At 48.7% G+C, this 13,340-nt stretch overlaps 1 protein-coding gene across 10 annotated transcripts in view; it reads left to right on the forward strand.

Moving 5' to 3' along the window:
• The first annotated feature begins 23 nt into the window (after window positions 1-23).
• Window positions 24-13,340, forward strand: part of LOC100432451 (NADH-cytochrome b5 reductase-like) — a 30,705-nt gene continuing 17,388 nt past the window's right edge. Inside the window, exons 1-5 of one of the 10 annotated variants that reach the window (XM_063712268.1) lie at window positions 24-111; window positions 3,891-4,013; window positions 4,666-4,977; window positions 9,463-9,611; window positions 12,623-12,710. In XM_063712268.1, coding sequence (XP_063568338.1) covers window positions 4,780-4,977; window positions 9,463-9,611; window positions 12,623-12,710 — 435 coding nt within the window. In that variant the 5' untranslated portion in view covers window positions 24-111; window positions 3,891-4,013; window positions 4,666-4,779. The other 9 variants (XM_002810786.5, XM_054534436.2, XM_054534442.2 and 6 more) reach the window with 9 other exon arrangements.

Genomic DNA, 13,340 nt, shown 5'->3' on the forward strand with positions numbered 1-13,340 from the left:
CCAGCCCGTTCTCATTTTCTTATAGGTGATACCTGCTAAGCGCTCCCCGCCTACCCAGAGACAGGGAGGAACCTGGAAAACCCTCACGTGAGGTGAAGCGCAGGCGAGTAGGTGAGTGGTCGTGGTGGGTCGAGAATCGCTCCAGGACTTCAGACCTGGACTTAGACAAGGTTGACCGCTTGTGAGCAGTTGCAGCTTGGGAAGGCACTTCCCTTTCTGAGGCCCAGTGTCCCTCGCTGTAAAAATAGGGATAGAAATGCCTAAGCTGGCGCACCTGTACAGCGCGCTGCTGCGAGCGCCTCTGTCGCTCTGTCCCTCTCCTGAGCGTGAGAGTGTCCCCCAAGCCAGCTCTGAGCGTGACTGCTCACTGTACACCTCTTCCCCAGCGCCAAAAGCGAGCCACTTTTCTCGCTTTTCCTTTCCCTCTGGATTTCCCAATTCGCCTCCTAGAAGCAAGGACAGAGCAATGAAGATTCGCCTTTGCTCCTTGCTCAACACCTGTCTATCAGCTGCCTGCTGTGTCAGGCGCTGCGCTGAACCCCGGTTGGCATTGGTAAATAAGACAGATGGGAGATGCAGACAGAACGCAGGTAAACAACGCGAACAAATAAGTCAACTGCGATACACACACTTCCTATCCCTTTTCCGTAGTTATTTTTCTCTTTAGCATTTCACACTATCGTACCATCTGTTTTCCATCTTGATCTTGCTCAATAACTGTTTCTCACCCTAAGATATGAGCTCAGTGAGTGCAAGGGTTTCAGTTTCTTCACTGCTATATCCCCAGCACTGAGAACAGTGCCTGGCACATAGTAAATATGTTTAGTGAATGCGCGTATAACAGAAACAAATAGAGTGCCTTATAGAGAATGAGGAGGGGAAGGTTCAGGGAGGGCCTCTGAAGGGAGGTGACCTTTAAAACCAAGGCCTGCGGGGTGGGAAAAGTCATCCAGCCTGAGGCAACATGTGTCAAGGCCTGGATTAAAGGTGGTGCCTCTTGAACTGAAAAGATAGAGCTCAGAGGACGCATGAACCAACTCTTTAAAATTCATGACTGACGTGGCCAACTTTTCTGCTAATTTCCAAAATAGCAGAGAAAGTGGGACTGTTAAAACGTGGAGAAGGCCTACAGTCGTCGTTCACACCTGTAATCCCAACACTTTGGGAGACCTAGGTGGGAGGGGCCACTTGAGGCCAGGAGTTTGAGATCAGCCTGGGCAACATGGTGAGACCTCCTCTCTAAAAATAATAAAAAAAATTAGCCAGGCGTGATGGCACGCACCTATATAGATCTAGGTACTCAGGAGGCTGAGATGGGAAGATCACTTGGGCCTCAGAGATCGAGTCTGCAATGAGCTGTGATCCTACCATTGCACTCCAACCTGGGGAACACAGCAAGACCCTGTCTCAAAAAAAAAAAAAAAAAAAAAGGCCGGGCATGGTGGCTCACGCCTATAACCCCAGCACTTTGGGAGGCCGAGGCAGGCGGATCACGAGGTCAGGAGATCAGACCATCCTGGCTAACACAGTGAAACCCCGTCTCTACTAAAAATACAAAAAATTAGCTGGGCGTGGTGGCGGGCGCCTGTAGTCCCAGCTACTCAGGAGGCTGAGGCAGGAGAATGGTGTGAACCCGGGAGGCGGAGGTGGCAGTGAGCCGAGATCGCGCCAGTGCACTCCAGCCTGGGCAACAGAGCGAGACTCTGTCTCAAAAAAAAAAAAAAAAAAAAAAAAAGAAATCAGCATAAAGAGGGGACCAGACCTCATTCACTCATAATGCATACCTGATCCATAGCATGCAATAAAAATGAATTGGGTTGATGTAACACCATGTAGTCTATGAGGCTCTGTGAAGGTAGGAACAATGACCTGTTTACCTCTGTTGCCTCCCAACACCTAGCTCCCAGATTGTATCTGTAAACTGAATGAGCAGTCATAGGGAACCTTCCATATGCCAGGCTGTGCTTGGTGGTAGAATACAGAAAGGATAAGATACCATCGCTCTCCCTCCCCCTCCCCTCCCCTCCCCCTCCCCTCCCCCTCCCCCTCCCCCTCCCCCTCCCCTCCCCCTCCCCCTCCCCCTCTCCTCTTCGGTCTCCCTCTCCCTCTCCCTCTCCCCTCTTCGGTCTCCCTCTCCTTCTTTATTCTGTGTCCCTCTGTTGCGGAAGCTGGACTGTACTGCCGTGATCTCAGCTCGCTGCAACCTCTCTGCCTCGGGCTCCTGTGATTCTCCTGCCTCAGCCTGCTGAGTGTCTGGGATTGCAGGCGCGCGCCGCCACGCCTGACTGGTTTTTGTATTTTTGGTGGAGACGGGGTTTCGCCGTGTTGACCGGGCTGGTCTCCAGCTCCTGGCCTCGAGTGATCTGCCCGCCTCAGCTTCCCGAGGTGCTGGGATTGCAGACGGAGTCTCGTTCACTCAGTGCTCAATGTTGCCCAGGCTGGAGTGCAGTGGCGTGATCTCGGCTGGCTACAACCTCCACCTCCCAGCTGCCTGCCTTGGCCTTCCAAAGTGCTAAGATTACAGCCTCTGCCCGGCCGCCACCCCGTCTAGGAAGTGAGGAGCGTCTCTGCCTGGCCGCCCATCGTCTGGGATGTGAGGAGCCCCTCTGCCCGGCCGCCCCATCTGGGAAGTGAGGAGCGTCTCTGCCCGGCCGCCCATCGTCCGGGATGTGAGGAGCGCCTCTGCCCGGCCGCCCCGTCTGAGAAGTGAGGAGCGCCGGCTGGCTACATGCAGACGCAGGTTGCAAGAGGAAAACAAACTCACATCTGACTCATCAGCAAGCCAGCCATTGTGAACATGCATAGATGCCCTTTACAGAGGTCCCCACAGGAGGACCTGTCTCTACTCAAAATACAAAACCTAGCCAGGCATTGTGTTGGGCGCCTGTTTTCCCAGCTACTTGGGTGGCTGAGGCAGGAGAATCGCTTGAGCCCAGGAGGCAGAGGTTGCAGTGAGTCAAGATCATGCTACTGTACTCCAACCTGGCAACCTGGGCAACAGAGTGAGACTCTGTCTCAAAAAAAAAAAAAAAAAAAAAAAAAAGGAAAAAAGAAAGAAAGAAAAGTGTTTATTGAGCACCTTTTATGAGCAGGGATGGACCAAGTGCATGGAGTGCTCACAGGAGGGAGTGAAGCCAGGCAGGCCTTCAACTGCACCTGTTTTTCTCTCTTCACTGTCCCTCCATCTCCAGACTCATATCTAGACCTGTTTAATCCAACTCACAACTGGATTTTGCACTTGGATGCTCCACAGGCACTCAGCATACCTCAAACCAAACTCTCTTCTTCTTTCCCTTAAAACTCAACTTCTTCTTGAGCCTTCTGTCTACCAAAACCCAAGCCAGATCCGAGGGGTTGGATGTCCCTTCTACCCCTTTGTCCCCCCACACTCCCTCACATCTAGTCAGTCTCAGTGTTCTGTTAATTTCGTCTTCAGTATTTCTCTCATTGACCCCTGCCTTCTCATCCTGCCTGAAGCTGCAGGTCTAAGTCCTTATATCATCTCACCTGGACCATCACAACCTTCTTCTGTTTCCTGCAATTGAAGAACAATATGTTTTGAAACCAGACATGCCAGAGTTAAAACCCTGGTTGCCACCATTTTAGAAGCTGTATGAAACTCTGGGCAAAGCTGAACTGTAGTGGTTAGGATTGCAAACAAAGGTGGCAAAACTAGGGGAAAAAGGAAATAATTATCACAAAAGTCAGATTATGGTAACCTAGGGGAAGTACAGTTATCAGGAAGGGACACAGGTGGCTTCTGGAATGCTGGCAAGGTTCTTTTTACTTGACTGAGTAGTAGTTACACAGGCGTTCTTTTATATTTTTAATTAATTTTTTATAATTGAGTTGTAGGTATATATTTTACTTTATCATTTAAAACATTTTAGGGCCAGACATGGTGGCTCATGCCTGTAATCTCAGCATTGTGGGAGGCTGAGATGAGAAGATCATTTGAGGCCAGGAGTTCGAGACCAGACTGGCAACATAGTGAGACCCTGTCTCTACAAAAAGTAAGAAAAAAAAATTAGCCAGGTATGGTGGTGCACACCTGTAGTCCCAGCTACTCGGGAGACTGAGGCAGGAGGATTGCTTGAGCCCAGGAGGTTGAGGCTGCAGTGAGCTATGATCGTGCCACTGCTCTCCAGCCTGGGCAACAGAGTGAGACCTCATTTCAGAAAAACAAAACAAAACAAAAATATCTTTTAAAATTCAATGAGACTTTTCCGTGTAAAGTGTCAGCTGGCACTCAGAGCACAGGAACAGATCAGGAAACCTTGGTTACCAGCTCTGATTGTTGTGTCCTTTCTTCCATGTGCCAAGATATGCTTGGTGATAGAATACAAAAAGAATAAGACACCCTCCTGTGCTCAAGGGGGTCCCATCCTGCTAAACCTTCCTGGAGTCATAGAGCTCATGAGTAGTAGAACCAGGTTTCCTGAAGCCAAACCCTTTCCTCTAGTAAAGAAAGATTCACTTCACACGAGGGATTGTCCTTCTAAAACCAATGATAGTAAGTGGTTAATGCTCCCCACCAGACAGCAGACTCCTTGGCTGATCCATCTCCATCCCCAGTGCTTGCACAGAGCCTGGCACCTGCAGGCTTTGGAGAATGTGAGGAATACAGGAGACCAGAGAATAACCCCCATGTTTTCCCTCTCACAGTTTTCCCTCTCACAGGCTGGCCAAGGAGCAGGGCCTGCGCCCGTGGTCTCATAGAGCCTGGCCTGTTCTGGAAGAGCACCCAGTTGTTCCTTTTAGGCTGCCCATGCCCCACTGATGATGGCTGAGAGGGAGGAGGACGACGACACTGAGGAAGCCTGGCTGCAGCTGCGGCCCATGGAACCCTTGCCCTCCCAGTGCTGCGGCAGTGGCTGCTCACCCTGTGTGTTTGACCTCTATCACCGAGACCTGGCAAGGTGGGAGGCAGCCCGAGCCAGCAAGGACAGGAGCCTGCTGCGTGGGCCAGAGTCACAGGTAAGGGAGGCTGCTTCTCGATATGAGCACCAGGGCAACGGAATCTACTTGCCTTGGCCCTGCAAAGCACACCTCTGGGAAGCCTTCCCTGCCTGTACAGCAGAAGAAAAGAGTATGCATAACAGAAGCAAACAGATCTAGGTTCAAAGCCCAGCCCTGAAGCAAACTTATTAGCAGCTGTGTGATTTGAGGCAAAGTTTAAGCCTTAGTTTCCCCATCTGTAAAATGAGGCTCAGTGTTTGTGATGTGTAGCACAGAGCTTGACATCCATTTCACTTAACTATTTTTATTGAGTACCTATTATATACCAGGCCCTGTGAGATAGTGAGGATTTGAGAGTGAGCATGACAGACATAGTCCTTGTCCTTATGGACTAAACTAGCTATAGTTTATTCTAGGTAAATAAAGGATGTTAGGGCTGATATTTGTTCTTCTCTGGCCCTTACTGACTTTTTCCTCCTTAACTCCTCTGGGACTTCATAGTCTGGACTAAGCAGTTTAGTCCTTTATTGTAACGTTTGGAAGGGTTCACAGTTATAGATGTCAGAACACTGGACTTCACCCCCTGTATAACACAGATAGGGAAACTGAGGACCTATTCCTTCTGACACTGTGCATAGGTTTGTTTTGAATCTGCCCCGTCTTGGTCTTCCGCATCTGAACAGTCTTCCCATTTTCTGTGTCCCTCCTGACTAATGTGGAGTAGAGGTGTCTCCCATTTCTACCTCTCTCAATGCCATCTGGCATCGTCATCACTTTTTTTTTTCTTTTTTATAGAGATGGAATCTCGCTATGTTGCCAGGGCTGGTCTCGAACTCTTGGTCTCAAGTGATCCTCCCACCTCAGCCTCCCAAAGTGATGGGATTACAGGCGTGAGCCACCTTGCCTGGCCATCATCAATTTGACCAACCACTCCCCATTCTTGCGGCTCAAACTAGACCAAAGCTTAGTCATTTTTACACATGTTGTTCTTAAGCTATAGATCATACATCCTGAACAAATGCAGTTGTTTTTCTTTTCTTTCTTTTCCTTTCTTTTTTTTTGAGATGGAGTTTTGCTCTTGTTGCCCAGGCTGGAGTGCAGTGGCGCGATCTTGGTTCACTGCAACCTCCGCCTCCCAGGTTCAAGTGATTCTCCTGCCTCAGCCTCCCAAGTAGCTGGGATTACAGGCATGTGCCACCACACCTGACTAATTTTATGTTTTTAGTACAGATGGGGTTTTACCATGTTGGCCAGGCTGGTCTCGAACTCCTGACCTTAGGTGATCCACCTGCCTCGGCCTCCCAAAGTACTGGGATTAGAGGCATAAGCCACCACGCCTGGCCTTGCAGTTGTTTCTCTGAACCCCAAAATGACATTATTATTATTATTATTATTATTGTTATTGAGGCAGAGTCTCACTCTGTCACCCAGGCTGGAGTACAGTGGCATGATCTCAGCTCACTGAAACCTCTGCCTCCCAAATTCAAGCAATTCTCCTGCCTCAGCCTCCTGAGTACCCGGGATTACAGGCACCTACCACCACGCTCGGCTAATTTTTTTTTTGCATTTTTAGCAGAGACAGGGTTTTACCACGTTGGTCTCGAACTCCTGACCTCAACTGATCCACCTGCCTCAGCCTCTCAAAGTAGTAGGATTATAGGTGTGAGCCACTGTACCTGGCCATATTTTTGCTTTTTATAAAGATAGAGGTGGGGTCTTGCAATATTGCCCAGGCTGGGCTCAAACTCCTGGGCTTAAGCAAACCTCCCATCTTGGCCTCCCAAAGTGCTTGCTGGGATTACAGGCATGCATGACTTTATATTTAGTGTCTCCTTGTATTTCTGCCACTGGAAGGTGGTGATGGGGACTAGAGTGCTCTGGCTTCTGCCAGTGACTGGGGAATGTTCGTGACAACCTCTGTTTCTTTCTTCTCACTGCCCTCCCATCTCCACGTGGCTGTCCCCTTCACTTCTTTCTGATCTCTGCCCAACTTTCATTTCTCTTCCTAACTCAGGACTACCAGACACTATCTAGATGTACTCTTTTATGTGTATATTGTCCCTCTTCTTGCCAAAATATCAGTTCTGGAAGAGAAGGGGCCTCTGTCTTTCTCACTGTTCTATCCTCAGCACCTTGAGTAGTTCCTGGCATTACAGTTGGCACTCATTAAATATTTGTGGATGAATGAATGTGTTTCTCCAAGATCTACTAAGTACCATATCCTGGGTGCTAGGCACAAGGAGGTTGGTAATAAGGATGTCAGGGTACCAGTGCTGAAAAAACTCAGCTTACAGAAGGGGGACAAAGAATCACAGAGTTACTTGGCCAGGCACGGTGGCTTACGACTGTAATCCCAGCACTCTGGGAGGCCGAGGCAGGTGGATCACCTAAGCTCAGGAGTTCCAGACCAGCCTGGCCAACATGGTGAAACCCTGTCTCTACTACAAATTTAAAAATTAGCCAGGCGTGGTGGCACACGCCTGTAGTCACAGCTACTTGGGAGGGTGAGGCATGAGAATTGTTTGAACTGAGAGGCGGAGGTTGCAGTGAGCCCAGATTGCACCACTGCACTTCAGCCTGGGTGACAGAGCAACACTCTGTCTCAAAAAAAAAAAAGAAAAGAAAAAAAAGAAACACAGGGTTGTGATAGAAAGACTCACTAAGGAACTGAGGGCCGGTTCTGCCAGTTAATCGTATGATGTTGGGCATGTCATTTTAGTGTGCTAAACCTCAGTTTTCTCATCTGAAAAATTGGGATGTTAATACTTTATAGGTTGTTATGAGAATTTCATGGGATAAATATGTAAAGCACCTGGCACATGGTAGATGCTCAGTAAATAGCAGCTGTCATCACCTATTATAACATTGGAAATTTAAATGATACCACATTTAAAGTTGCAAACAGAAGTCCAGCGTGGTGCCTCATGCCTGTAATCCCAGCACTTTGAGAGGCCAAGGTGGGCGGATCACCTGAGGTCAGGAGTTCAAGACCAGCCTGGCCAACATGGTGAAACCCCATCACTACTAAAAGTACAAAAATTAGCTGGGTGTGATGGCACATGTCTGTAATCCCAGCTACCCGAGAGGCTGAGGCACGAGAATCACTTGAATCCGGGAGGCAGAGGTTGTAGTGAGCCAAGATCACACCACTGCACTCCAGCCTGGGCAACAGAGCGAGACTCTATCTCAAAAAAAAAAAAAAAAAAATTTTGCAAACAGATGGACTCAAACAAACACAAACATTTTGTCAGTCCTATAAAATAGCATATTCCAATTTTTTTAACTTTTAATGAAGCAATAATAATAGGAAAAGATTTTACATTTCCATGGTAACGTACATTTTATAAAATGCTTTTTACGTGGTATCTCAACTGACCCTCATGATAACCCTATAAAGTTATCAGGGATGAATGGCCCTTTTTATAGACTAGGAAACTGAGACCCAGAGGATCAATTGATATGCTGAAGGCCCCACAGAGAGGCAGCAGCTGAGCTGGGGCTGAACCCAGTTCTCTCGACTCCTAGTCCATTGTTCTTTCCAAAGCACCAGGCAGCTGTGCCAGAGAGTACCCAGGTGCTCTGGCTGCTGATGAAGAGGTCATCCTGGATGGGGGGTGTGGGAAGGGGCACAGTGGAGACAAGGCCTTGAATGCCAAACCCGAGAATTTCTGTCAGTTCAGTGATACTGTCAGCACTACCATGGGTAACTGGGGTTCCAGAGTTGGTGCTGCAGGAACACATGGTGCCAGGCCCTAAGCTGGGATTGAGGGGTCCCAGGAGTAAATGGAGTATTTTACAGGAAAGAAAGATCTGTGAGTCACAGCATTCAGAGAAGGCTTCCTGGAGGAGATGCAGGTTGGGGTGGAATGTTAAAGGCAGTGGGCTGAGACTTAGACATGAATTTGAATCTTTGTCTACAGTGTGACTGTGGACAAGTAAGCCAGCATGACTCAACTCGGGCCTCAGTTTCCACATATGTAATACATAGATATTGGATTAGATATTCTGAGGTCCCATCAACTTATAAATTATGCAGATCTGGATTTTAGCAGGTTTGAAGAATGGGTATGTCTTTTACACATTGGAGATGAATGTTCTGGATAAGAGGGCACTACTTGAGCAAATAAAAACTCAGAAGTAGGAGGCAGCAGGGTGTTCTTGGGAGGACGAAGAAAAGTCTGGCATTAGATGCCTGGGAGATAAAATGAGGCATGAGGGTCGTCCACAGGGCCTTTGAGTGGCCAGCTAAGGAAGGAGCCCGCACTTTACCCTGGAGCTGGGGGGAGCCACGGAAGGCTTAAGAGCCGGATAGGCTCAAAGGAAAGCGCTCTGGCATTCTTGGATCCAATTTTGAAAGGGAAGTAAGGCGAGGCTAGTGTCCAGTTTACGGGAAACTTTCCGAGCCAAGACAGCCTCTCCTTGGGGACAGTGGGAAGGATGCTATGGATGCCTGTGTGTCTGTGGAGCCCCGGCCTCTAGCTTTTGGATCTCTTCCTGTTGCAGAGCTGCCCCTCCAAGCTGAACCCAGAGACCTTCGTGGCCTTCTGCATCAGTGCCATGGACAGACTCACTAAGGACACCTACCGGGTCCGGTTTGCTCTACCCGGGAACAGCCAGCTTGGCCTGCAGCCCGGCCAGCACCTCATCCTACGGTACACTCAGGTAGCGGGAAGACCAAAGCTTCACAGCCCTGCTTTGCCATTTGCTAGCTGCTGGCCTTGAGCAACTAGCATACTCTCCCTTAAGCCTCCATTTGTCATCTTCAAGATAGACATGGTGACACATGACTCAGAGAGTTCTCGGGATTGAACTAGATAATGCATTTTCATCATAAATAATAACAACACAATCACTTTAATAGCATTTACTATCCAAGGCACAGTTCTGTGTGCTTATAGGTGTGAAATCATTTAACCCTCACACAATCCTGTGTGGTAGGTGCAGTTATACCCCAGAGGAAATTGAAGTAAGAGAGGTCCAGAAACTTGCCAAGGTCACACAGTTAGGAAATGTTGGAGCCAGGATTTGAAGGCAAGCAGTCTGGCTTTGTGGTATGAACCTAATATGATTAGTACCAAATGATAGAATTGAGAATAAAAGGCTTGCCCAGCACTACATAGCTAATAAGTCACGGAGCCAGGATTTAAACCCAGACAGCCTGGCTCCTGAGTTACGCTCTTTACCACTCCTCTGAGGTTCCTACTTCCTCCCAGCCTACTTAGGCACTCTACTCCCACCCCAGTCCCCACCCCTGCCTGCCCAGAGACAAGACCCTTTGGGATGTCCAGGTAGAGTTGTCTGCCAGGCTGTTGGCTCTGTGAATCTGAGGCTCAGTAGAGAGATCTGAGCTGCAGGCATGGGTTTGGGAGTCATTGGCACATAGCTGAGTGGCATTTGGGAAAATGTGTGCATGGAAAGAGAAAGGCGCATAGGACCAAACCCTGGAAACACCAGCATCTACGGTATTGGCAAGAGGAGAAGGAGCCAGCAAAGGAAGCAAGGTGTGGCTAGAGGAGAAGGTGGAAACCAGAAGAGCACTTACTGCTGCTCAGACTCTGGCCACTTGCTTCACACTGGCCCCTGGTGTTTGTGTCCAGCTCCTTCTGGCCTGTGACCTGGCCAGCAGTCCTAGAAGTTCACTATCCCAGTGGGCAGGAGGGGCCACAGGGCAGGTCATGGCCCCAGGCATCCTTCCATCCATGAACCAGAATGCCCAGAACTCCCTGCCTCCAGGCTGGCTCCCCTCCTTCACCCTCTCTGTCCCTGCGGTGACATCCCTAACACACATTTCTGACCATGTCACTCTGGGATGCAGCATGGAGGCAATGTGGCACCCCAGAAGGTATCTGAGGTGCCACATTGCCTCCATAATGATGTCCTAGCCCAAGGCCCCAGCTTGCTTTCCCACCATGTTCTTCTCCCTTTGCCAACCCACCCCTGCCCTGGTCTCAGCCTCCTGCTCCTCACCCCATTCCCACCACCCTTCCTGTCCCGATTTGCCCTTGTCAGTGGCTGGCCTATCCTGCAACACCCACCTCCAGGAGGTTTCCTAGGCTCCCAGAGGAGACTACACACTCCCTCTAAAACATATCAGTTTTACCTCTGTTGTAGCAGACGTCATAGTGCTCTGCAGCCAAGCCATGCTCTGTGCTCTGTTCCTTATGTCCCCATTTGTTTTATATGCATTTATTTATTTATTTTTATTTATTTATCTATATTTTTTGAGACAGAGTCTCACTCTGTCACCCAGGTTGGAGTGCAGTGGCATGATCTCAGCTCACTGCAACCTCCGCCTCCCAGGTTCAAGCGATTCTCCTGCCTCAGTCTCCCAAGTAACTGGGACTAAAGGCATGTGCCACCATGCCTAGCTAATTTTTGTATATTTAGTAGAGATGGGGTTTCACCATGTTGGCCAGGATGGTCTCGATCTCTTGACCTCATGATCCACCCACCTTGGCCTTTCAAAGTGCCAGGATTACAGACGTGAGCCACCACGCCCAGCCTCATATGCATTTATTAAATATTTCTGTCCAGCCCCTCATGCTTTTGGTGCATTGAGACAGGGCCTTTTTAATCTTTGCATACCTCAGAGAAGAAAGTTTTGTACGTAGTAGGACTTGAGAGACGACTGCTTAGGGAAGCTTCTGGGAAGCTCTGAAGAACAGTGGTGAGGAACCCAGCTCTGAAGTTAGAGCTGTGATTGAATTTGAGCTGTGCAAGTGACTTCCCTTCTCTAAGCACTGGGTTCCTCATTTGGGTTGTTGTTTGAGTTAAATGAGATAATGCATATGAAATGTTTGATACATGTATGCATTTAATACACCATGGCTATTACTGTGACTCATGGTGGTTATCCTGACCCTGTTTTTGGTAACATGGAGAGGATTCATGCATGAGATAGGGTAGACTAGGGCCCTTTGAGGATCCTTCCAGTCCTAATGCTTCTGTCAGGTGCTAGTAAGTGTTCAATAAATGTTAGCAGTTGTTTTTGTCTTTATCACTCTGTGGTCGAGAAGAGGTTAGGAAAAATGACAGTCATGTCTCCAAAACAACTCACATCCTCAGTGCACTTTTTGAAACACTCTCCCATCTGTAGTCCCAGAGGAGCCACACAACTGGAATGCAGATAGCTGTCCCCATTTTACAAAAGGGGCCATGGGGGATGAGATGATCTACTGGGATCTCACAGCCAGCACGTGGCAGTGGATGAGCCCAGTACTCTTTTTTTTTTCTGTTGCATCTTGCCTGCCTCTCAGCGAGGACCTTTATTTTCACCAGCCTGGCAAAGGAGATACCTCATAAGGATTTGCAGTTGTTTGTTTGTTTGAGACAGAGTCTTGCTCTATTGCCCAGGCTGGAGTGCAGTAGCATGATCTCAGCTCACTGAAACCTCCACCTCCCGGATTCAAGTGATTCATGTGACTCAGCCTCCCAGGTAGCTGAGACTACAGGCGTGAGCCACCACACCCAGCTAAATTTTTGTATTTTTAGTAGAGACAGGGTTTCACTATGTTGTCCAGGCTGGTCTCAAACTCCTGACCTCAAGTGATCAGCCCACCTCGGCCTCCCAAAGTGTGGGCATTACAGACATGAGCCACCGTGCCCAGCCTTATAAGGGTTTGTTGAGTGACTGGCTGACTGACTGCACGCTTCTGTTTCCCAGAGGGATAGTAGATGACTTAGAAATTCAGAGAGCCTATACGCCCATCAGCCCTGCCAACGCAGAAGGATACTTTGAAGTGTTAATTAAGGTGAGTTGACCATCAAGGATGCTCTAAGATGCCATGGAGAAGCTATGTGTCTAAGACTGGAGAGCTAAAGGGAAAATGTGGGAAGGAAACTCAGTGCTGGGAACAACATGGACAAAGGCAATTGGAGAAGTAAGTCCTTTGTCCTGGAACAGAAAGAAGGTGTGCCAAGGGAGCAGGATGCAAGCTGAGAGGATTAGGCAAGAGGTAGGACATGGAGGAGCTTATGGACAGGACTAACCTAACATCACCTCTCAGGGGAGGTGACAGGACAGGGGCATTTGAGTTGGACCTTGAAGAAGGAGTACAAATTGGCAGTGGCCATAAATGGCATTCTAGGCTGAGGGGATGGTTAACCAAAGTTGGGAGGGGTGAAATAGAACAAGTCTTCTAGGAACTATATCCAGCCTGAGAGCCAGGAGGAGAGGGTGCTGGTGGAGAAGGCAGGGTGGATGGAGGAATTGGCAGAGATGAGATGAACAAAGTAAGTTGGATGCAAAACACCCTGGAGACCCAAGGAATAGGCAACAAAAATATAAGAAGTTGTGGCGGCCCAATTATGTGGAAAGAACAGTTAGGTTGAGCTACATGAAATTGCTGATATTCTAACTTTTTTGACTTAAAGAAACATCA

The sequence above is a fragment of the Pongo abelii genome, chromosome 1 (assembly GCF_028885655.2).
Source record: "Pongo abelii isolate AG06213 chromosome 1, NHGRI_mPonAbe1-v2.0_pri, whole genome shotgun sequence".
Taxonomy (NCBI): domain Eukaryota; kingdom Metazoa; phylum Chordata; class Mammalia; order Primates; family Hominidae; genus Pongo; species Pongo abelii.